The 26,026-nt window shown below is 39.3% G+C and overlaps 1 protein-coding gene across 1 annotated transcript in view; it reads right to left on the bottom strand.

The window, feature by feature from the left end:
* Positions 1 to 26,026, bottom strand: part of EPHA6 (EPH receptor A6) — a gene marked incomplete at both ends in the record, with an annotated part of 464,979 nt that overhangs the window by 12,600 nt on the left and 426,353 nt on the right. The window contains one exon of the mRNA XM_080613276.1: positions 2,232 to 2,381. Coding sequence (XP_080469402.1) covers positions 2,232 to 2,381 — 150 coding nt within the window. The remainder of the gene's footprint in view (positions 1 to 2,231; positions 2,382 to 26,026) is intronic.

The following is a 26,026-nucleotide window of genomic DNA, read 5'->3' as shown; positions in this document are numbered from 1 at the left end:
TCTGTAAGAATCAGCAGCTGGGCAGAGGCATGAAATTTGCTGTAGGACACAGAGACTTAAATATATGAGAAATCTATACACAGATGATTTCATACTGTGCCCCAGGGAAAAGAAAAACCAAGCTTAATTCAGTAGTCTAAGCTCAGGTGTCTAATTTTAGACTCCCTTGAGTATCCTGTCTGGCCTTCAGTTGTTGCTCCAGAAGGACTCAGGTCTCCTGCATGTCCTCTGTCAGCCGCATGTGGACATCTTCATTACTCTAGGGTATCTCGAATGCCGAAAGATTGCTAGCTCTGGGAAACAGAATTGAGCCTACTGGGCTTATCTACTTATTTACAGTAAATCCGTGATGTGTTTATAGTTCAGACAGTACCAAAATAATGTCTCCACTGAAGAGAAAAGGTCTATTTCATCTCAGGGGTTGCTTGGTCTCTCTAGAGGAGCAACCAGCCACCACTGCCTGGTCAATCAACAGAAGCATAGCTCAAAACCAGGCCCACTATGTAACATCTGATACCTGGTGTTAATCGAGGAGCACAGCAGGGAGCTGGGCTGCTGGCAGGTAGATGCGTGGAGAGAGCATGGAGGCTGTAGGCATTGTCAGGGGAGAGTGATCTACAGGAGAGCTGCTCTAATTCCAAAGGGTGAACTCACAAGAGAAATGCTGGAGATTACTTAGGATTATGGTACTGGTGAAGCTGTAAAGTACAAACCTGAAGGAAATAAGGCTTTATTAGTTCTGCTAGTCTTTTCTTTTAGGTAGTTCTAGTTGTTTTTTTCCTTTTCTTCCTGCACCACTCTGAAATGATGTTTTTTAAATGAAAATCTCTCTCAGATCCTTATCCCCAAATGACTGATCAGCGTTAACAAGCAACCAGACTTGAACAGTTATTCAGAGAGCTGAATAACTTAGCAACAATATAAAAACAGCCATCTGGGAAAAGTCTTGTCAACTCTTCAGAACCAGTGCAGAGGTATTCTAGGCACATCTATGAAAAAGGTTAAGATGGGATGGCTTATATTCTGCATTTTGACATAGAGATTGATGGCCGGTGTGAAGACTGAATATACCGATTTGAGCTGTCATAGGGATCTATCAAACAAGAGGCTGAGTGAAAATTTAAATTGTGCTGGAGAAAAAGCCATTTCCCCTTTCCCATGTCTCACTTTTAGCCTTCAATTTTGCTGGAAGTAGAAGTTTTTTAATTGGGAGGGCTTATTTGGCCTTTTGCAAAAAAAAGCAGAGGAAAACATGACGTTGTTACGAGCAAAGATTATGAGCTGTACTGTGGTTAAGCCTATGTGTAGTTTTTAAGGTACACTGAATGCATTTAATTCTTAGAAATGAGAATCAGAAAATACATAGAATCATAGAACCGTAGAATGGTTTGGGTTCGAAAGGACCTTAAGATCATCCAGTTCCAACCCCCCTGCCATGGGCAGGGACACCTCACACTAAACCATGCCACCCAAGGCTCTGTCCAACCTGGCCTTGAACACAGCCAAGGACGGAGCATTCGCAACTTCCTTGGGCAACCCATTCCAGTGCCTCACCACCCTAACAGTAAAGAATTTCTTCCTTATATCCAATCTAAACTTCCCCTGTTGAAGTTTTAACCCGTTACCCCTTGTCCTGTCACTACAGTCCCTGATGAAGAGTCCCTCCCCAGCATCCTTATAGGCCCCCTTCAGATACTGGAAGGCTGCTCTGAGGTCTCCATGCAGCCTTCTCTTCTCCAGGCTGAACAGCCCCAACTTTTTCAGCCTGTCTCATGGCAGCTTAACTCTTCTAGACTTTAACCATGTATGTCCACTGAAGGGTACTGTCAGACTATACTGGAGATAATCGGCCCATTTATAGTTCCAGTATTCCCTCAAATTTTGATTTATAGCTTTACTTAGAACTCCATCAACTTGCATATCTGATGCTGATTTCCAGGGATTTGGATGAAAGCCACATACAGCCACCATTAAACCTGGCATGCTGGCTATGACTTGTTGTAATATGTCTTTAATCCATGGGAGGAAGCTAGTCAAGGTTTTAGTTATAGAGGGCCAAGTCTTCACGTCGCATGAATTAACTGTCCCATTGAAGTTGACAGTTAAGCTGATTTAAGTAAGTTGAGGTTCCAGCCTAGACAGTGAATCAGAAAGCAAAGCAGGGCAGGGAGTGCCAATCGGTTTCAAGGAACAGTTCAATAACTTGCCAATTAGTCTGAGGCAGTACTTACATCCTGGTTGGACATCTCCCAGTATGGTCTCTCACCGTAGGACATCACCTCCCACATTACAATCCCATAGCTCCACGCATCGCTTGCTGAAGAGAACTTCCTGTAAGCTATAGCTTCAGGAGCAGTCCATCGTATGGGGATTTTTCCACCCTGGAAAATAGGTTGCAAACTTGTCAGTATGACTGGAATACAGAATAGCACGTGTTTAAACGGAGAAAAAATATCCTGGGTGCTGAGATTCGACGTTGTCTCTTCTGTCAATTTGCCTTGTCAATTTGCTGCAAGTGGAAAGGAAGAAATACACTTTTTCTAGGATTCGATAAGAATTCATTTTGCTTTGTAGCCTAATTCACCAAAAGCAGCACTTTGTGAAAACAAAACTCAGTTCAAAGAACAGAAAGCATTTTAGATGATTCATGCTTGTTTAGTCACGTCATTAGAGCATGCCTTTTGATTTAAAACATCTGAAGCCTGAAATTCCTAGGACACTGACATTAAAACTCTTTCCTTAAATGAAAGAAACATCTATTGCAAAATGGAACAACAAAAGCACTTAATGCAGTTGTATAATCAGAAAGGAAACTATAGGCTTTCTATTGTTCTTTGCTTTAGATAATCTCATTTAATTTTTGTTGTGCATTTAAACATCCAGGCAAGTAGCAAACTGAATGTGTGTCTAATAGGTGCTCCCTTGGGATATTGGATAGTTTCGTTCTGCAGCTTTCAACTTAAAATCCAAGTACTACCATGAACAAAAAAAACCCAACCAAACAACCAAAGGTAAGAATGCAATCAACAAACCTGACTTACTGTTTACCACAGGATGCAGAACTTTTCTGATATTAGTAATTTAAACCATTCAGCCTCTTTTACTCTCCCATAGTTTACATACAAACCCTACTTTTCCATTTCAGAACAAATATATACTTATTGCTTCAGAAGTATACAGTTTTCTGTTCAAAACTATATATTTCTTAACATTTTCCATTTAACTTTTTAAAAAGTATATATAAAGAGCAGTGCATTTAAGGTGCCACTAGATGGTAGAAGGAGGCAGTCAACAGTAGTTCCTTTCAACAAGCAGTAATAGATTCTGCCCAGCGTTATAATTGTATTTCTGACAAACAAAAGCAGAAATGAACTAGAACATCCACTTGGCAATCAAACAGAAGCCACAGTTAAAACCAAGTCTGTAAATCTCTGTTAATTTGCTTTGAATATATGAAGAATTGTCTGTGAGTTGTTGAGGCCCGACTTCAACTGACTGAGAGGATGGTTGTTTTACTGAGAGTGCTCAAAAGCAAAGCTCTCTGCCTGTGTTGATGTGCCAGTAAGCTGAATTCTCATCACCAAGTCTCACCTGCTGATGAAAAATCTACAGTTAACATTTATGTTGTATGGTTAATGTTTATGTGGTATGGTTAATGTTTATGTTGTATGGTTAACGTTTATGTTGCATGGTAGGTATGACAGTAGCCAAGATGTCCTTTGTATGATGTTATGTGTTTTGCAGCTGCTTTTTTAAAACCTTTGCTTGCTCAGTTGTAGTTGAAGTCAGTGGCAAACCACTTACTGATTTTAGCAGTAGCAAGGTAAAGGTAACACTTCATTACACTGTTTATTACTATAATCAGAAGTAGGAAATATATTTTCAGATACTCTAAACCTTACGTGTTCTTTTATTATGCATAAGCAGCTATTACTGTTCAGTCTCATAGATCTCTTAAGCATTAAATTTACAGTATTTACAGTATTAAAAAATACTGTATTTTTGCCAAAGCACCTCCCCTACCTGCTTTTCTTAGCTCAATAACCTGGTGGTCAGACCACTCCTGTGAGGTGCAAAGGACTTCACATCCCACCTGCTGCCATCTCTGAGCCTGCCCTTGCCAGCACTGCAGGACACTACCAGTCCCTTCCTAGTACAGCTCTTCCCCTTGGGAAGCAATTACAAACGCTTTGGGTATGAGAATGAAGACAGGGTGACAATGGAGTTCTGTGAGAAGACATTTTCCAAGGAAAGACCAGCCTAATCCTGTCTCTTCCCCAGGAGATAGTTAAACCTTCTAAATAGACTGGATAAGAGCATTTTGTGTTTGATCTCGCAGTCCGGTTACAACAGTGTTTTGGTGGGTATGTGGGATACGGGATATGTCCAAGCTTCCTGAGGCAGTGGAAGACATAGATATTCAGTGCCTCAAATGTACACTACACACGGAGCTGTCCAACCAAAAGGATTTGTCCTCTGAGAAGCAGAACATTTTAGGGTGTAAGTGCAAAGTACAGTTCAAAATATTGCTTCACACCACAGCATTATGGGCCTTATCCTTTTTACTGGATTGGGCTCAGTCCTTTAGTTTTAAGCATTTTATTGTCAAATGTATGTAATTCCACCCTTAGATCCCTGGCTTCTGCAGCTTTCTGGGGACATTTTCCTAGCCAAAGTCACAGGTAGGAATTTAACTCCTTTGTACCTGGGCACATGCACTTTTAGAAAGGCAAGCAACAGTCATACCAATCTGTATCCCAAGAGACACTGCCCAGACAACCCTCAATGCCCTTCCCTCACCAGCACCATATCAGTCCTGGCTGTTAAATGATGGAGAATGTGAGACACTTGTCCCAGCACAGGAGTTCACTGTCTTAACCTTGTCTTACACAGCAATCCCCTTGATGCCTTTGGCTTTGTGTCTACTCAAGATACTTTTTGGAGGGCTACAGTGTTTGAGGGAGCATGCAAAAATAAAAACTCCGTATTTTCTTTCCTTATTACAGGTCTCTGGAAGTGACAGGAACGGTTGTGTTAATGGAAGACTTTGTTTATCAAGACAAACTGATGAATCAACAGGTTTACCATGAGCCCGATTTCTAATTTGTAGCGTTTTATTAATAATTTCTTATTTTTTTCAATATTAATGAAAACTATTACATTAATAATTAAATACTTGTAGGGAAAACATAAATCTATACATGCAAATAAAATGCATTTGGTTATTCATAGATTTTACTTTTAATGTCTATAAAATAATAGGAAAATTATTTTTTAAAGTGTGTCCTTCTCATCAATCTGATTATGCACTCCCAAATTATACTCAAAAAGAAGCAACATCTTGAGCAGCATTCGCAGCTAAATTTGTGACTACTGGCTAAATATAAATGAGTTTTAAAGAATCTGATTAGACTACATCTCGTTTCATGACACAGCTTTACTGATCCCTTTCGGACTGAAACAGTAGTGGCTCCTTGAGTGTGAAAATGAGAACGGAGTACAGAAGCTTACGAAAACTCAAGGCAGTTCCTGTTCAAGGGCTGTGTTGTGTTCAGTGTTGTAATGTAAAATAAACATCTTTTGTGCTGGCTGTAATGACAAAGTGAAGCAAAGCCTCTAAAACTTTTACAGTGGATTCATCTTGTGATGAATGAAGACGTTATATTCATAAAAATGTAAATCTCAGTACTTATTATGTTTGCAGAATATCTTTCCATGCTAAAAAACTGCTTTATTTATTTGAAAGCCATTCAAAAGGAGGAGATTCCAGTATGACTACCTTAAGAGATATATACGACTGAACAGTAGCAATGGCTGCTCATGCATAATAAAAGAACACATAAGGTTTAGTGTAGCTGAAAGTATATCTCCTGTTTCTGATTAGAGGAATAAACAGTGTTACTGATATTGGACTGTCTTCTTACATTTTGATCTAACTGGGAAAATAATAAATGCAATTCTTACTGTTTACACAATGTCCCACCTTCAAATTAAGGTAATTTATAAAGAATCTACTTTTTTTCTATTGTAGCAATGAAATCTGTCACAGCTCTCTGTATCAGAAAGCCCTTAAGGCAAGCCTGTTTTGCTTTTAGGTTATTCTTCCTCTTTTGGGAGGGCAGGGGGAAGGGGCATAAGGGGTGTTAGGAACCAAATTATGTTTCTGTCTCATCTCATGCATTAATAACGATATCACTGATAAGCTAATTTTATTTTCACACAGTAAAAGAACACTAACAGTGCTATTCAAATAATCGTAATTCAGTCTTTTTTTGCCCTATGCTGCCAGCTGAATACTGTCCATCTTCTGATTTTTTTCTTGATTGTAATTTAATAACCAATTTTACTATGCAGTGTCAAGACTCCCCTTGGAATTCGATTAGGCTCACATTGCTTAGCTTGTAGAACTGTTTAGAGATCAGCCCTTGAAATGAAATTCACCCCTTGCTCACCCACACCTACACACACGCTCACTTTCCCTACAGAGCTAGCAACAGCACAGTTTGCCACACATTTAAAGACAGAATGGGAACTACATGTTGCAGAATGCCTCACTCTTTACATCAAGCTATGCATAAGAGAGAGACAGACTCCCTAAAATGCTGTCTCTTCTTTGAGCTTACAACAACAAAAGTGCTTGCGATCTGGTACGTGAAAAGACCCTGGTGAGGCAACTAAGCTGACTGCATGTATTGTCCAACAGGCCACAAGCACGTTTTTGATTTGATCTCATTTGATTTTTTGTTTAATGTTACATATCAGACATCTTTTTAAAGCCAAGAAATGTTAGCAGTTTCTTTAATCAAATATTTAAATATAGTTTAAAACTCCAGCAGAACAATGTAAGTGGCAGCCAAGGCCCATTATTCTACCAAGATGAGGGTCAGGATGTATCAGCGCTATCAAAATGCATGATGTGAAAAATGGCAGAGGGAGCACAGAAGCAAAGAAGGAAGCCTGTTAAACACCCAGAACTTTTGGCATGCCGTGCTAGCTAAATAAAGTGAGGAATGCTACCACTGAGAACCTAAGATATAAAACTGAAGGTAAGATGTGTGGATGTGCCAAGACAGTGATACACATAAGCAGCCAGAATCAAACACAGCGCATCAGACCCGCAATGCCCTCGAACTAGCAGTGATGTGAAACAATGCCTTTTTCTGCTGAAAAGCCTGTTCTGTATTTTCTTTGAATGACAGGCACTGCAGAGGGACTGTCACAGAGCTGGCTGCAGTTTTACTAAAGGCTGAGGTGCAAACCCATCAGTTCCAGATGTACAGACATCTAGAACTGTCTATTTCTAGGACAAAAGCTACTGAACTATGTGCACCATTAGTCTAATCTGGCACAGTAATTCCTATGCATCTGTCAGTATTTCTTTATGTATGATGTTACTGAATCGTGCAATGATTTTCTGTGACAGAAGTGTGGTATCTGTCTTTTTCTCCACCTCAAGTGACAGAAATAGGGGAAAAAAGAGAACTTCGGAGTGAAGAGAGACAAAAGTAATGAGAGAGATTAGTTTTAAATATTGTACATAATTCATCATTCTGTACAAAAAGCCTTATGCCACCCTACTGGGGTGAAGTTTTTATTTGAGCATATGAATCAATTTTTTTCATGTACAAAGTTACAAATAGTCAGAATTTAGCATCCTGAAATCATAATTTAGAATTATTCAGTATTATCAACAGTCTTCTCTAGTGTCTATTGGAATAAATATCAGAGAAACTAAAGGCAAGATAACAAAACTGCTCTGAAAAGGCATTTTGGAATTGGCTCTCATTAGGCCGAATTCCAGTCAGTTCCACCAGTCTTTCATTTCCCTCAGAACTGAAATGAACAAAACCCCCTCATTTTCAAAAACACCGGACTTACTTTAAACCTCTGGGGAAATATTCATGCTCTTCAAAATATTCTGATTAACAATGCGAAAGTTAGCTATGTGCAACTTGACTGTTTCCTCCTAAATTAGCTATCCAATTTGTCAGAACACATTATTTATGATTCTAAGAATAAGCCAATTTTAGTAAATATTAACCCCTGTAGTACACATCTATTTGTGTTTTCCAAAAGAGGGAAAGCTCTCACTTTGTCTTCCTCAAGATCATCAGTGAGATGTATTGAGTAGTGGTATGCATACGCAGAAAACCTCCAGAAAGACATCTATATCCTACCCTCATTTTTTTTTGTAAAAAATAAAGAATTAAAATACTAGATTAGTATGCCAAACACTGAAGAATTATGAAATCAGGACTGCTCTCTAAAACAGCTGGGATTCTCATTAGTAGTAGTAGTAGCATTTCCTTTGAAACAAAACACTTCAACATGCCTGTCCCCTTGCCTGTTCTGAGGCACTGATCGTCACTTGGGTTGGGAAATAATAAGAAGCCTGAAAAACGCATAGCTTTGACCCTCAAAACACATGTAAGTGAAAAGGCCATGAATATTTCTGACCACTTACATCTGTCCTGCACCCATGTTTTCTTGACAGCGCAATTTAAAGAACTTTAGGCAATGACAAATGTACAGTAAACTACCACGTAAAAGTGGTTGATACCATTTTCTCTTGTTTGTGTAACTAACTGGACCACAGACATCTTTTTTTGCTAGCCATGATGCTTTTTTCTCCAAGGTCCTCATTGAAAGACTCGAGGTTTTCACACATTTATTTTAAGAACATACATTTGTTTAGTTTTTAAATGAACAAAGTAGTTCATTCCCCAGATCGAGCAGAAGGGGTCCATGATTGAAGATGGGAAGGGATCTCACTCTTCCAGAGTCGAAAGCTCAGTTGAAAGCATTTTTTAGAAGAGGAAGGGAAGAGAAAGTAAAAAGGAAGAAGAGAAAGAATAAAAGAGATTTGAAAAAGGTTCAGCTTTCGGAAGTTAACAGGTTTACACATCAGCACAGACAGCTAGAGCTCTCAGAGAGCAGCAAGAGCAGGGCTGCTCCCTATGGATAGGAGAGCCACAGCTGGCCACCATGGAGGCTTGGCAATGACGTTGTGGACAGGCTGAACCCCACTGTGTCTGGGAGGCATGAACAGGGCAAGATGCTGATGACAACGGGCACCATAGACAGGCCTGTGAGCATCGGTTGAAGGCAAGGTAGCAAGCAAAGGTGAATCAAGCAAGCCCAAACAAATTCAGTCCAACAGGGCTGGAGTTGGCCACCTGCAATGTCACTGGGGCACAGATTGATGGCCCCAGGCTGAGCTAAAATAGGGTGCTGGGCCTGCGGGCATGGGTGGGGTGAAGTCTCAGGGGAGGCCAGGCAGGCCTATAAGGACTGGTCCTCAGAGCCCTGTTAAGAACTAGACAATTGTACAAAGACAAACAAACATGAGCATTTTTCAGAACCTCTTTCATGGTGAGACTGGTGGGGCCAAAGAGTTGCACAACATTGTAGAGAGTGGGACTTTGCATTCGCTAGGATTAAGAATGCACCAGTGAATTTTACAGTATTGGGTGCTTGGCCCTCAATCATAGCGAAATCCTTTCCTTTTCTGAAATTAAATATCAGAACCATGCATCTCTACCAAATCCAGTTTAGAAACTAGAGCGCTACTTGACAGTAATGATAGGAAAAAAACGTCATTTTTCTTGAAACTAATATTTCTGGCAAAGATCTATCTCTTTTCAAGAGCATCAATTTCAAGCTATCTGCCAGCTGTGTCAGCACAGCTCACATTACAGCCGTAACCGATTTCTTGAAAGTAAACTACGGAGTCCTTCCATCTGCACATCCTGAGCCTATCTGCTTTGCTTACACAAGAAGCCCTACTGAAGTAAGTGAAAAGGATTTGTTCTGAGATGCTTATTTGAAGGATACCTTACATCGCACAACTCTGTAACAAAGGAATTCGCAACGAAATAAATTCTTACAGTAGAACTGGGTTACTGAATACAAATATATCTCTAAATCCAAGTAATTTAAATTCAAAAAGAAAAGATGCTACTGGACACTACGCTTTCTTAGAAGCATCAACAAAGCCTTGTCTCTGAAATGATGCCCCTGACTTGCCCAGGGCTTCAAGAAGTGTTTATTATTGGATCAAAGTGAACTGTTACCATGTGCTGCTTGAACACTTCATGTCATTAACTACCATTAACGATTTCACAGCTAGTGATTTCCACATGCATAGCTCTCTGACATGCACAACAAACAGTTCCTATGTTTCAAGCAGCCTCTTTCTGTGCTGCCATAATGGCCAGATCATTCACATTCTACTACTGCCTTGCCATAATTCCTTCCACACCATACAATTTGAAGTGGCCAGTAAAAACTCAGGAGCATCTGGAAACTTGAAAATTGAGGACGAAGTGAAATGGGTTCAAATGCAAAATTAACACCATATAGGCTACGGTACTGTCTCCAGTATGAATTTTCATATTCCATTCTTTGGGATGCTGTAGTAGAGAGAACGCGCAGGAACCTCGTACTGAATTCACGTACAGATTTCTCTGGCGTACACTAGATTCTAGTTATATCAGGCTTCTTTAAAACTTTATTCCAGAGATAAGTCAGAAACATCAGAAAAATCAGGGTTTTCTTTTGAGAGTTACAGTGCCATACACAGATATACACATGATCAGAATTATTATGAGGTTGAGCTACTCTGCAAGTATCATTGCTTTAGTTTTCATCCCGGCTGCACCAGGAAGTGCAGAGAATTAATATCTCAGTAACTGATGAATTAAATGTTCTGCTCACATTTTTGTAAGGTTGCCTCTCATTTTATCCTGAAGGAGTTTGCTGGTTACTTAAGTTTCAGTCAACTTATGGATAAGTAGCTGGTCAAAAGATAGGAAACAAACAGAAAGAAAAGGTCAGTTTTTTGAGTGGCATCCCCCTGGGACCAGTGCTCATGTTGTCCCAGCAATGTGTGTAGAATCTACAATACAGGCTGGATGGCAAAGAGGTAAAATTGTGCTAACAATACAAAGGTATTCATGGTAGTAAAGATGACTGACCACAAAAATTAGCCAAAGACTCTTAGGATACTGAGTTGCCAAGTTATAAAACATCACAAGATTCAGTGTCATAGTGATGCGCACAGAGTAAAATGTTCCTAACTACATAAAAACCTAACAGGACTCTGTACAAAACTACTGCTTTTTAAGACAGATCTTGTGGTTATAACAGATAGATGGCTCTGTAACACTATCAACTCTGTGGTCAAAAGCAGACTAAAGGGAAAAAAATGAGATGAAATGATAGAAATAATCAGGAAAACTAAAAAGCATGGCACTGTTAAAACCTATGATATTCCGGCATTTTGCTTACTCATTGCAGTCTCGATCCCCTGTCCCCCCCATTGAAACTAACAGACTTGTACAAAAAGGGTGTTCAAGGGTACAGAATAAAGACACTAAAAATTTCTATACAACCCTGAACCCAGTGTAATTCACTACTTGTTTGCATTTTAGAGACATACTTCTGAGCTCACCAGCACTGCAGCTGTCTGAGTTTGATCATTATTCTCTTCCTATGATCTCAGTTCGCTTGCAGGTGAAATATAAACACGCACTATAATAGCGTAGAGTGGAAAAAAGTGGATGGTGAACCTGTCCTCAACCTTTTGGGGGAAAGTTAAAGAAAATGAAAATGTTAGATTTAAAGAAAGGCACTGACGTGAGGTGTTCTTTGATGTGAGACAGTATAATTGTAGATGGCTATCTGAAGGATCACAAGACATTTGGGTTTTGTTATTGATTCTATGACTACTTTCCTAGGTCTCCAGGACCCCAACATTTATACATACCCTTTACAACCAAACCCTTTGACAAAAGGAAATATATAGTTCTATCATTAGTAAGTTTTAGCTACAGAAAAAGGACCAAGTACTAAAGAGATAAACTGGCAAACTATTAGCTATGTGAAAATATTGCCTTAAGATAGTGAGGGCTGGCTACTGGGTGAGTGTGCAAAACGGTCTTATGTTTGCTCCATGGAGGGATGACACTATCTTGTAAATAGTTCGGCCTCATATCTTTCATCAGCAATAAATGCTTTTACTTTGGAGAAAAAAGGGAATAGAAGTATTCCTGGACTGTTGGGAAGCATGCAAGTTTCACGTCTCTGAGACCTCATGCTGCATAAAAATTTTATGTACTGTAGGGGAGATGGGAGAACAGATGCTGATGAAGATGAAGCAGCTGAGTCCAAGGCCATGGGTCAAGAAGCATGATGGGGCCAGGGACCTGTCAAATACTGGGCACTATCTGCTGCCTTCCCATCTGGGGACCGGCTGGGATGAAGGCAAGGAACGGCTTTGCCAAGGCGAGGGTGGGCAGTGAGGCTCAGCAGAGGATGTTAACAGCCAGTAATGTTTCTCTGGGATGAAGCTAAAACGCTCCCAGTGCCATCCTAATGGTTTCCCAAAGAAATGAAGTGACTGTCTTGTCAGCCAGCCTCCAGGCTAGGAGATTTGAACTGCTGGCAATTTCAAGAAGCATGGATGACAGAAAGGGAGAGGCAGGGAAGACATCAAAGGCTAGATCAAATCATCTAAATGTGGTGTCTGCTTGCTAGCTGTCATTTTCGGGAAGTGCAGGTTTCTTACCGTCTCATGACTGCTAGTCCTCTGCAGAGATCTCAGGTTCCCCATGATATCTCAGAGGGCATTGGACCTCTACTTACAGGCAGCTGATCCCTTCCTGATTTCCCACATATTTAATGAAAAACAGTATCTAAGCAAAGGAGAGAAATGACAGTACTTCTCCTGACAGAAAGATACAAGAGCTCGGTGTGCAGCTAGAAGATGGCTGCTCAGACTGCACAATGTCAGGGACAACACGCTGTCACTTGTCCAGCCGGCAAACTAGGCAAACATTTGGGCTACTGGGGAGAATGGTAAAGGGATGAGAAGGGTCTCATGAGTAATTCGTTATTGTATGAGGCCACAGGGACATGGGAGGGATCTAACCTTTACCAGGGAAGTGAAACTGATGGAGCACAGCAAGAAGCTAGAGGTACCGTGAGGGTGCCATGAGAAGACTCAGATCAGAGGTTACGCTATAGAGGCTGCAGAAGACAGCCTCAGAACACGAAAATGCAGTTGATGTATGTAATAGAGTCCTAGAACATAGGCTTCATCAATTTGCTTCTTGTGAAATAAATTTTCCCCTATCTTCTGACTAAAGAAGGCATTCTGTTACAGTAGAAGTTACAATACAGCGCTATCACACCGTAACTGCACAAACACGCATGTAGCATATCACCAAAGAAATGAACACGAGAGTAGTTTTCAGTCCAAGTTTGTGCTCCGCACAAAGTTTCCCTGATATTTCTATTCAGTTTAGTGACATATTGGTATTGTCCATAGATCACTGCAGCATGGCAGCATGCAAATTGTTGAATAATAGGATAACCATCTGTTTGATGATGAATCATTTGGCACAGAAATGTGGTTGAGCCTTCCTGCAGATCCACGTTCAACTAAATCTCTGTCAAATGTCTGCATAAAGGGCGCTGAACGCCAACTTAGTTTCTATTTCACTATCAGCAGCAGCTTACAGGATGAAGCACTGACTGATGCACCTGATAGCAGCTCCAATCATACTAATGGCAATGCCATTTTAATATATAGCATTTATACAAGTGTAATGTTGGTTTACAGACACTGAGAATCTGCTTCTGACAAGTAGTATTGCACTTCCTAGACTTTTGTACTTATTTTCTATATGTAGATATATTTTAATATATTCAGAATTGTGGATTTAATATATGCTATGAATTGTGGCACTGGGATACCTTTTGTCCCATACGTCAGTTGACTTCTTGTATTCCCTAGATTGCATAAAGTTTTGAGTAATACCCTATTAGATTATATTTTTCTCGTGATGCATCACACTAAATCATCATCTGACTGATGATAATGTAATGGGAATAACAGATTAACATAATTTATCATCCCTGTACCTTGCTCAGGGGATTATTTTACTTTATCATATAATATATTAGTTGTCTCTTCTGTAATATATTACAGTAAGACATCAACAGAAGGAAACATTTTGATGCAGTAGTACTTGGACACTTGGCTGTTAGGAAAAATTTCTTCACTGAAAGGGTTTTCAAGCACTGGAACAGGGTGCCCAGGGAAGTGGATGAGTCACCATCCCTGAAGGTATTTAAAAGACATGTAGCTGTGGCACTTAGGGACATGGTTTAGTGATGGACTTGGCAGGGCTAAGATTATAGTTGAACTCTATGATCTTAAAGGTTTTTTACAACCTAAATGATTCTATGATTCTATTTAACAGTAGAGCCTATTAACGAAGGATAAACAGCTCTCAGGGGTACTTTGATTAACAGAATGGTGTAATACAAAGGTAAGAAGATACATGGCATAATGACAGTTGTGATTATTCTCTGATATCAGGTTTGCCACTGGTGGTTTATCTTGGAATCGTAGTTTATCTGAATTGTTATACACCCTCTAAAGCAGAGGTGACTTTTGTATCACCTTCATGAATGCGCCAAAAAGCTTCAAAGTAGCTGAAACTTGTTTTGACAATTCAGAGTGCCTCTACAAATAAAAAAAATGCCAGTGTGCCTATTTCTCTATAAAAATCTACCAGAATAATGAGGAGGTTTTGTGTTTTATATATATATTTTGATTTAGAAATATTAATTTAGCAGATGTAGATTGGCAAATGACAGATCTTTTTTAACCACAAAACCACTGAGAAGCAGCCATTTAAATAAATTTAGCACTCAGGCTTAATGCAAATTAAGCCTATGCACCTAGTTAAGTTGTGGCAAAGCTGGCTGAACTCCTGCCTTCAGACGCAGATGCAGGGCAGTTATGTTTACATGGCCAGGTCCCATAATATAAGGGTGCAACTTCTACAGGAAGTTCCCTTTTGTGTTATAACAAAGCATATGCACTGACATTTTTCTTTTTCTCAATCATCTCTGTTACGTATGTGTCCTCAACATAAAAAGGACATGGAACTGTTGGAACAAGACCAGAGGAGGGCCACGAGGATGATCAGGGGCTGTAGCACCTCCCGTATGAAGACAGGCTGAGAATGATGGGGCTGTTCAGCCTGGAGAAGAGAAGGCTGCGTGGAGACCTCAGAGCAGCCTTCCAGTATCTGAAGGGGGGCTATAGGGATGCTAGGGATGGACTATTCATCAGGGACTGTAGTGACAGGACAAGGGGTAACGGGTTAAAACTGAAACAGGGGAAGTTTAGATTGGATATAAGGAAGAAATTCTTTACTGAGAGGGTGGTGAGGCACTGGAATGGGTTGTCCAGGGAGGTTGTGAACGCTCCATCCCTGGGGGTGTTCAAGGCCAGGTTGGACAAAGGTTGGTGGCATGGTTTAGTGTGAGGTGTCCCTGCCCATGGTAGGCGGGTTGGAACTGGATGATCTTAAGGTCCTTTCCAACCTTATTCTATGATTCTATATTTGCATACTGAAAATGAATATATGCATATATATGCTTATACATACAGGAAATGGATTTTCAAAGCTCTTCTGGTGGACAAGCAAAGCAACATGAATTCCAACAAACAGCTCCAGCACAGCTGTGCCTGCAGCATCTGAAGGCACTCTTTCAAGTAACAACACTGGGTAAGAGAGAGTGAATCAAAACCACTCAGCAGAACTCAATGACTTTTTAGGAAAAAGCATTTTTCTCCTTTGTCTGTAGATAGATGACAATGTATTCTTTTGCTCCCCTTGATTTCTGATTATTACCTTGTATACTTACGGAAATTAAAGGCAACTGCGTTTGGTATCACTCAAGTATGAAATTATGCAATACTAATGCATGGTTTTGATTCCTTATTTTTAAGATCTGTGTAAAGTGCTAAAGCTCAAGCCTATCTTCAAACCCAGAAATTCTTATCACTTCAAGAGCCAGAATGCTAACGAAAACACCACCCATTTTCACACTCACAACAAAGTGGTGTATATTTTATAGTACGTGCATCCCTCCATTGCTCGTTTCAGTTTAGACTGGAAAACTTCTAGGCTGAACTGGTGGTCATTCTCAGTGATTCCCTACAACCCACAGGGTCTGTTTAGTTCCAGTGAAAGAACTGAAGAGAGAACTTGAATCTTGCAAAGGATGGGTAACATGCATAAACCTGGTAAAACCAGCAGTATCAAGATGAAAAACTTGTCAGGTAAACACAGCTTCCACCTATTGTACCTCACCAAAACCAACACTGAAAAGCAGCCACCATCCCTTATAAGCAACTTCCAGAACACTACTTAATTCATTCAAGGTACAGGAGAGCTCAGTAATTACAACCTCAAGAATGTTTCCCACTCATGATCTCGCTTCACGAAACTTCATTTTGTCTAAATGAAGTGGTTGAGGGCATGCTCTCAGTCTTTTTAGTTCTCCTTTCCCATTTCACCCACAGTTTGGAACTCAAACAAACAAAGAAACCAAGAAGGAGGAAATACAAGTTTTCAACTTCTCATGGACATGTAGATTTAATGGAAGCAATGGGCTGATCAGTTTTTTCATGTGTATTGCTTTTTGCAATATACACAAACACTGCATCCACGGACTAAAGCCATGACATTTTATTGCACGTTTGGTCTTTTTAAAGTACTTCAAAAATCCATCGGTTGTTTTAAGACATTCAGCAGTGAGTATGGACAATTGCTGCTGCATTAAAAGCGTCTACCAAAAATAAGCACGAGGATATTGAAATAGTTGTGTTTATTTTAGCATTTGAAGGTTGAAAAGCTTAGTGTTGAAACTGCCTTCTTTAAATTCACAGTAATCACAGCAAATGAACCATACAAAAAATCTTGACTCAGAAAAACAAGCTTGTTTTTGTACTGTTCCCCAATTGTCTCCATAATTACATAAAGGCCTATAAAGCATTTGTTTGGGGTGTGCTGACCAATAACGATTTTTCCAAGCACTGCAACCAAATGAAGAAGTTGTTTTTCACACTTCATATTTTACAAGTATTTCCAAAAACAAGAAGTGATTTTGCTCAAATTCATTAAACATTAAAATGGTGCAATAACACTGCTTAGCCATTTTGCTTTTCAAAGTGCTTTACAACTCATAACTAATTATTCTCATGGCAACCCTCTGAAGAAGATACTGTGTCCGTTTAACAGTAAGAAAAAAAGACAGAGGTTGAGGACTGTCAAATATGCTGAATACCTGCAACTCCCAATGGCAATACCTGGATTTCTATTCCCGAAAGCTGTAAATTATTTATGATAGGTAAAACTGTAAGGTACAAGAGCAAGAATCACAGAGAAAGTTCCAGCTTACGCAGTTGTTGGCTTCCTGGGCTGTGCCTTCATCTCACAGTAAAGAGCACTTTACGGTGGATTTTGTACTTAGAAAAATGGAAGGACAAATTGACAGTCACCTGCCATGAATGTTTATACAGACACCTTCCTCCTCCTTTGCAGCCTGTCTACTTCAGTAAAAAAATCAATTAATAGATTTTGAAGAATGAAATAATTATAGACAAAGCAGAACCAGTTCTATTTTGGCAAGGGGAAATAGAAGTTATTCTCACAGTATGAACTTCACCAGGAAAGGATGAAATACACAACGCAAGGAAAGGTACTACCTTTAATATCTCCATCATGGAGCGATCTTTACAATGCTTACCAGTTCTAGCATTATATTCCACATACAGCTGAGAAGTGTTGCCACAGGTATTAAGCATCAACAACATATATAAGTCTCTAGACTGTTATTAAACAGTGACTCATATTCACTGTAATAAATCAAACCTTTTCCTCAGTGCAGTGCTGTGGTGCATCTCCTGAAGTACAATGGTGCTGGGGTCTGATCTCCGATCTTTGTAAACACTACAAAACCAGCAGAAAGATATTTAACCTCTAAGAACACACAATCTGTTCTATCTTCCCTTTTTCAGTTTAGCTCAAAAGATCAGAAAGCAAGCTAAGAATAACTCCTCTTTTGTTATTTGACTTGCATGCTAACTTTCACAACGAAAATTCAGTTTCATATCTTAGGCTTGCAGTCATGGGTTTTTATTTTTTAATACATTTTGTTTCTCTTATTATTATTTTGATTAAACTCACATCACCACTACTAAGCTTCAGGAACAAAATGTTGGCTTTCATGTGTTGCTCTGGGACTTGTCATCAAGCCAAAATCACAGATGTTCAATGAACACATGGCATTTGGTCCATTTCTAGGATAAACATCATGGTTTACTTTATCTACAGTGTCACAATCCTATATAAGTAAGCAGTAAGATCAGTTAAGCCCCCTCATCTACTGTCTATAGCTCTATGCTTCTGACAAGCTGACATGAAGCAGGAAGCAAGGGTAGCAAAGGCAAAATTAGGGAAAAGGTAAAAATCCTGTGGTCTTCATGCCTCATCACTAAATATTTTCTTGTTTGAAGATTCCTTTGTAGTCTTGCCTATTGTGACAAGATGCACATTTCCTTATACACAATGAGGTAGGTAGAGGTATTTATACTCAGAAGCAGAAAAAACTGTGAAATTACATTTAGTACTGGGTAGAAGCGAGATGATTGTAATGGCTCATAACTGTGAATAACCCTCCCAGAATCCTCATGAGGTCGTACCAACTTCTGTTATGTTACCAAAAGATATTGGCGTATAAAAACTTAATAGAACAGAAAATTGGGATTTGGTATTTTGAAGCAGTCTGACATAAAAAAAAGAATACATGTGCATACATGAAGAAACTGTTCACAAGCAATAAACAGCTAGCTCCACGGGCACGTTAGCAACACAGCAACTGCAAATAAAAACGCTTATGGAACCTGCAGGAATGCTTAAGAGGTTTGAGGTGCTGTTCACACAGAGTATAAAACTGGTGTTGCACAGCTACCAGAAGAGTTGTGTGCATATTAACTATGAGATATAGCTTTTTCCCATAGAAAGCCTACCAATACACACATCCTCTAGTAACACAGTAAGATCTTGGGTGGAAGATCTTGGTGTAGGTTCCTCACAAATGTTTGTCGCAGCCTTGTCCTCCATGAAAGAGTTATGACTCAAATTGCAAAAGTTCATTATTTTTCAAGCAAGTACTTTTAAGAGACAAGTTTTTATGATTTTCTTACTAAGAACTAGGGGAAAAAAAGGAAAGAAAATAAAAATCACTATGTCAGTCCCATGTTATTCCAAGAGTTGATTCTCCCTGGATGGATAACTCAGACTAAAATCACAGGTGCTGACAAGTGAGATGCTGGTTGGTGGAGCATGGCTTCTGTCCGCTATAATTAAATTGGTACATGCAAATTGAAGCATACAGTGGTGCTATCCCTCTTAACAGGCAGACCTTCTGAGCAGAAAAGATGCAACTTGGGCTTTAAAAGTTCTTTCTAATGAGTCTTCAGTATGTCACATCAATCTTTACTTTTATACTCTTTTTTTTTTTACTTCCTAGATTACCAAAGAACCTCTGTTGATGTATAGCTGGCTAATACAAATACCTTTTACTATCAGTTATAACAGGTCTGTGCAAAAAGCCCAGGACAATACAGTACACCACAGGCAGAAAACTAAAAGCAAAACCTCAAAACATTAAAAACCACCAGTATTATGTTGCATCTGTGGTACCTAGGATGGTGTTATGTTGCCCCTGTAACAATTTCAAGAGGCTTTTTCTTGCTTTCATCTATACACCTTATAATACACAAGAATTTAACTCCAGTACAACATACACAAGGCTACAAAAAGGTACCTTGGCAGAGAAAATACAGCTTGTTGCGTTGCAATCCACGACTATGAGGAGACCATTGGAATCAATTGTATAATAGCTTGATTTCACAACACCTGGTCAAAAGGCAAAGCTGAACTGACAGTTGCATAGAATTTAAATAAAACAAAATAAGCAGCAAACACAGTACTTGCCCAACTGTTTTGTAATGGAGAGAGGCCTCCAGAGGAGCCAAAGGCACCTCGCCGAAATGTGCTGTCAGGAAGCATGTAGAGCTTGCTACCTTTGCCCTGGGGTACCATGCTGGCACTGGTAGGGATACTAAATGAAAAGGGAAAAAACAACCTACATGTGAAAGGACAAAAACTACCCCAAGCAACAGTCCCTGTTCTCTTACGGTTTGGTTGGTACAATTCATAAAGTAATTGCCTAAGCATAACCTGCAAGCACGACCTACATGTTTGCCTAAAGTTCTGTCTGACTTGGGGTCCTGTCACAAGCTCTTTCTCCCCATTAACTGACAGGGTAAAGCTAAAGCCCTGAGAGGAAGGAAACCCAAAATAACTCCTTGTGACATTAAAATATTTAACTACAGAAACACTGTATCCTCTGCGTATCAAATTATGCTGTAGATGATTCAGTCATCTACACATCACAAAGCAGTATTACTATTCTGTGGGGGACAGTTAATGCCAAACATATACAAGCCCTCTCTCATTATCCTTTCCTAATTAAGAAGCAGATTGTAATTACGGTTTTATTTCTGATGGAGTACAAATGTTCTATATGCAGTTGGAAAGAAACACACGTATTAAAACCTCAAAAAACTACTAAAGCTACGGATCCCCATATATTTCTTTCAAGAAGAGTGTAGCAGATCTGCTCAATAATTTACGAGCATGACAGTTTCATGAACCTTTGGCAGCTCCCATTTAGAAAAGACTTTGAAACGAGAGTCTGCACACACAGCGTGCATTAATTTCATTGAATAATTTACAGTGCACTGAGTGAGGTGAGGTGTCCCCTCCACTCTATGAATTGAGGAGGTTTCTGAAGCAATAGTTCAGCAATGAAAAAGAATACATTTCACTAAGTAATGAAAGATATTCCTTTTGTTAGTCACAGCTGTTAGGTGTATCTTCCTATTTCTCTTTTTCCTACAACGCCTCTTATTGTAACGTTGCTCTACCATGAACAAAGGCAGCTTGATCAAGAGACTAAAGGGATCCCAGACAGTTTTTCCCTCTTTCTGATAAAAAACCTAGTGCAGAAAATTTATTGCTTATAGCAAATAATACATTTATATGGCCTAAAGCGCACCTTTCTGTTGTAGCTGGAAATACCCAGCACCTCTACAATACCAAGCAACAGGGTGCAGAGATGGAACTCTGGAGAAGCAGGTAGGTTAGCCCATGTGGCATGTCTCACTGGTGGCACAGGACTACAAAATCATGAGCAGAAATGCTGCTGTCTTTAGTGAGATCTACAAGAGAGGGCAAAGCGCTTTTCAGATTAGCACATGGGATAAGGTCCCAGTTTAACAAGGCAATTCAGCACCTATCTATCTGATCCTAAAGCCGCGGAAAACTGTGGTACTCCTGCTTCCATTCTTAGCCAGAATAGCTGGCTAAAAGAATACTTTTCTTACATTACATAATAACTGGGAAAGTCTGTAAAACAAAGTGTGTGGCTGTTAGTTGAGCACTCAAAAATTAAAAGAAAATAATTAAATGGGCAATTCCACAGTGCTAATAATAAACGCCGTAACAGGCTTCCTTGACATGCCTAGCTGCTTTGAACGATGGCCTGGTGGCTTCCCATTTTACAACTCCAAATGTTTAGAAGTAGATAACTTAGTAAAATGTAGACCAGGACATGATGCATTCTTTTCATTCAGAATAATAAGACTGATGCAGTTGTTACTCAAGACAGATACAACACAGGCTCTCTCAACTTCTGAGGATGTGTTTCCGCCCATAATCGACATCTGTACATTTGAAAAGTAGGAATCCTGAGTAAACCATAGCCCCAGCTCAGGGGGCATTTTAGACCACATTTGAATGACTTCAATTCCTATGATGAACTACTGAACTAAAGATCAGTCAGAGAGCTATGCCTGAGAAAACGATACCAAAATTTGACCAAGGGAACAAAGACCAAATTAAACTTGATACCAAGAAGATTTACTTAAAGCTGTAGCTGAATATATTATTTGGCAATTTCAATTAATTATTCTAGTTTGTTAGAGAAAAGGTTGAGGACAGTCTCTTCAGGTTAGATACTCTTATGAATCTAATGATGTCATTTATAATTCACAAAAAAACCCCGAAATTATCAGAGAAAGGTATTTTTAAGAAGTACATTAAGCATAACATGAAAATGCAGTTACAATGATTGTGCAGTGTTTATTCATTGATACACAACCAATCCAGGACCAGTCTGCTGAATGTTTCATGCTTCTCCAGGAGGAAATGACTACGGACAGAGAATGTCTACCCAAGTGCTTAATCAGCAGCACTGCTCTGTAATTTTGGGAGTGTAACTGCATTGAAAAATCTCTGTGTAAAAATAAAATCAATTAAGCATAACAGACTTTGCTAAAGAGGCTGAAATAGAATAAAAGGCTAAGAGTGGTGGCTGAGTTGCAGGATTTGGGCAAAAAAATCAAATTTTCATGAGAATTTGCTGTATGTGTTAAGAAGAATTTAAAGGGAGTCTGAGTAAAGAAAGTCAAATATTTCTTACTTGTCACAATATTGTTACCAGATTCCTCATTTTGGAGAGACAAATCTAGCATGTTTTTCTCAGGCTAGAACTGACTGCTTAGCAAATATACTCCTGTATTGGCCCCGAGTACTATAGTGGGAGAAAAAGCATACACACTCAAGCTAATTGTTCATGTTGAATAACAGCTTATTCATGACTAGAAGTATTTATATCAGTGGAAGCACTGAAGATTCGGGAGCTATTTAGCCTGAGTAAGGATAAGAAACCTCCTAAGGAAACACGTAACACATTTATTATGAAATTCACCCTAGAGCTTATTTTAAAGAGTACGGCGACAGCATTTCTATTCCAAGGGGGCTTGAATTAAAGCCTTAAATGTGGAATATAAATCAAAAGCAGAGTGCTTATGGATAAAAATGTGTTAGTTCCATTCAGAAGGTTCAATATAAAACAAGATACAATGAAAAGAGAAAACAAAGGGAGTAATAATAGGTAATGCACTGAGAGCAAAGACAGGCAGAAATTAGGGTAGAAATGAAAGCCCAGTTGGTGATGTGGTATTACAGGAGAGGATGACAGATCTCACCTAAAAATGTACTTCAGCTAATTTTAGAACACCACCACAAAATTGAGGCAGTAAGCATGGCTACGTTGCTTAGAATAAAACTAGTCCTTCCATGTGGTTTCAAGTCTTTATATGCCTTTATTTCCGAATACCGCACGTTCCTTGGTGAGGCCAATGAAACATTTTCATCTAATGTCTGCCTTGCAAAGAAAAAGTATTTTAAGAAAGCACTGAAATTTTTGAGATTACCAATGACTCAATTTGCCTCTTCTGTTACTTCACAAAGCTGGCCTTAACCCTCATTGAATGCATTTCTGACATTTGAGCTATGAACTACAGGCCTCGTAGAGAATACACAGGAATATGAACCTGTGAGCCATTTTACATGAGAGAATAAAAAAGCCATGGGACTTCTTAAGAATAAAGCCCTCCATAACTGAAAACAAAAAGCTGAAGTTGTAGAGTAGAAAGAAGGGGAACAAGGAATCTAGAATACAAAATAACACATTTCCTTTTCATGCAGTAATACACAGAATTAATGCACAGATTTTGTAATTAAATATAATAAATAAGAAGTTATGTGGGTTTGTTGTTTTTTTAATATTCTGACAATGAATATATGCTTAATGTCAGGAGACAGAAGATTCTGACACCTTTTAAGCTGACAATGATGCAGCCACAGTGGGGCAGTCAAGGACAAGCCATGCGATTTGATTCTCTAACGCTTCCGAAGTACAAGGAACAGATCAAATATTTTAGATACTGAGGGCAAATCCCACAGTGCTTAGTCAAGCAAAACTCCTGTTAAAGCCAATGGGAGTCTTGCCTGAGTAAGTACTGAGCAAAGACTATGATGTTTGACCTAGATTTATCAGAGTCATACAAATCTAGGTCTAACATGTTTTTAAGCCAGACAACCACTGTGCTGCAATATTTCTGTTTAAAGGAAAACACGGTTACAGTAAACTATGACTCATTCCCTGCACCCTCTCATGTATATAATGAAGGAAAAAGCAGCTCCTTGCCGAGCTGTGAGCTATCTTGAGTCTGCCAAAGCACAAGACTAAAAAGAGTAAGTTTACCCTTGAAAGTTTTGGAAATCCGATACAGGAAGTGTGCAAGTGAGATTCACAAAGGCTTGTGTGTGGCTGAAAATAATCCGGTTTTCATTCTTGTAAGCAAACTGGCAACAATGGATAATTTCTTTCCATAGTTACGCTTCTGATTGAGGGCAAACTGCAATTCCTACATGGTCAGCAGAAATTCCTCTACTTGATAATTGGGGAATTAATTCAGGTGAATAACTAGGCCTGTCTCGCTCCTAACTTAACATTTCTATTACACAAATATAAAAGAGGATTACGTTTAACATATGCATATACCTTGCTTCAGAAACTTCTTCTATGATTCCAGAATCCCATTTACAACACCTTTGGTATCATGTACAGGAGAAATACTAGAACTGGTATCAAAGTGACCAGAAAACCTCATAAGTGTGCAAGACGTGCATGTTTTGGGCTTCCTACTTCTATCTGAAATGAATAACAACAACCTTGACACCAGCAGCAGTTGGACCAATCTCCTTGAAGGCCAAGGGGAAGACAGTGGAATGAAAGTACTGCATTTTGCAAACACTAACAACTCATACCAAGCTAAAACTCCCTCCTTCCATGTTCAGCTGCATCTACCCTTTGCAAGATGCCTTTATATAAAAAGAACAGTACTTAATCAGTGTGATTTATCTGAGAGCTCTTCCATCAGTAATGTATCCTAAACCTTCTGAACTGTGCAACTGGTATAATGTTACTCCAAGAAGTAAGTAGCTGTACCAGTCAGCCAGATAAATAGCCTTTGATTATGAAATTAAACGTAAGATTTTTAAAGGGCAGCTGTCCTTGAAAATGAAAAACCTACAAATCCTGTCAATTCGGCCTGCTCTGGGTTTTGCCACCAGATCTGAAAGAGTAGTATTGCTTGCTTTGCCTCAGTTGAATTTTCAGGTGAGGCAGTGAGATGCTATAGGAAAAAGAACCAATTCTCTTTGATCAATACAGCTATGGAGAAGGTGACTCATGCTCCAGAAGACCACAGTTCAGGAAATTACAGCATCTGAGATTTTTCTCAGTGTTCTGCATCTAAACTTAATCTCCTCATCCATTTAAATAAAGGTGCCTAGACTGGACTTCAGCTTCTCCATGACACTGCTGTGTTTCCCACAAAAGCCCCTATTTCCTCTCTTTATGGATTACTATCTTAAGCAAATATTAGGCTATAACAAAATCAAAACAGTACTAACTTTCCTTATTCTCAGAAGCATCACGCTTTCCTCATCAGTATTCCATACTTTCCCTCATTTTTGATTGGTTCTTTTTGATGACATTAATACATTAACACTGATCCTCATTAAAAAGAAAAAATCCAACAAAACCAAACGAACAGCACCCAAAAAAGTCCTTCCATAAGAAAAAGAAAAAAAAGGAAAACTGGTTTTGCCCAAGTTTGCCTTGTGAAGATTGGATGTCAGCATTCCAGGCTAAAAATCAATGGGGGTCAAGTTCTTGCTAAACGAACAGAATTTCTATTTTCTATGTTACTGTTTATTTTCATCAAATAAGAATAGAGTGACTCTGAAATTGTAATGCCACTTTCTAATTTGATAAGTTTGAAATTGATAGAAGTCATTAGGAAACACAGGTCTAGCTGGCCACATGCAACTGCAGTGTAGGATAATTCCTCTGGAGCCAGACAAAAAAACTGCAACAAAACCAACCAACAGAAAAAAATTGGTGCATCCAAGTGTTGGGTGTTTAGCACACAGGAATTCTCAATTCCAAAAAATAAATAAGACTGCATCATGGTCTAGGAGTGTTGTCAAGAATTTCTGGTCTCTTCCAGTGTTGTAATAGCTCCTCTGCAGTTGACACAGTACAGCAGGGGAAACTGAGACAGAAACACAGATGATCTCCTATAGCATTTGAAGACACAGCATGAGCTTCCTTCTCTCAAGGCTCCTTCCTTGTGGGCTTTGAAATATGTATCTGTGCCTGAAAAACTGGCTGCTTT

Source organism: Psittacula echo (assembly GCF_963264785.1).
Source record: "Psittacula echo genome assembly, chromosome: 3".
Lineage (NCBI taxonomy): Eukaryota > Metazoa > Chordata > Aves > Psittaciformes > Psittacidae > Psittacula > Psittacula echo.
Note: the sequence above shows the minus strand (reverse complement) of the source record. Positions and strands in the feature narration are given on the sequence as shown.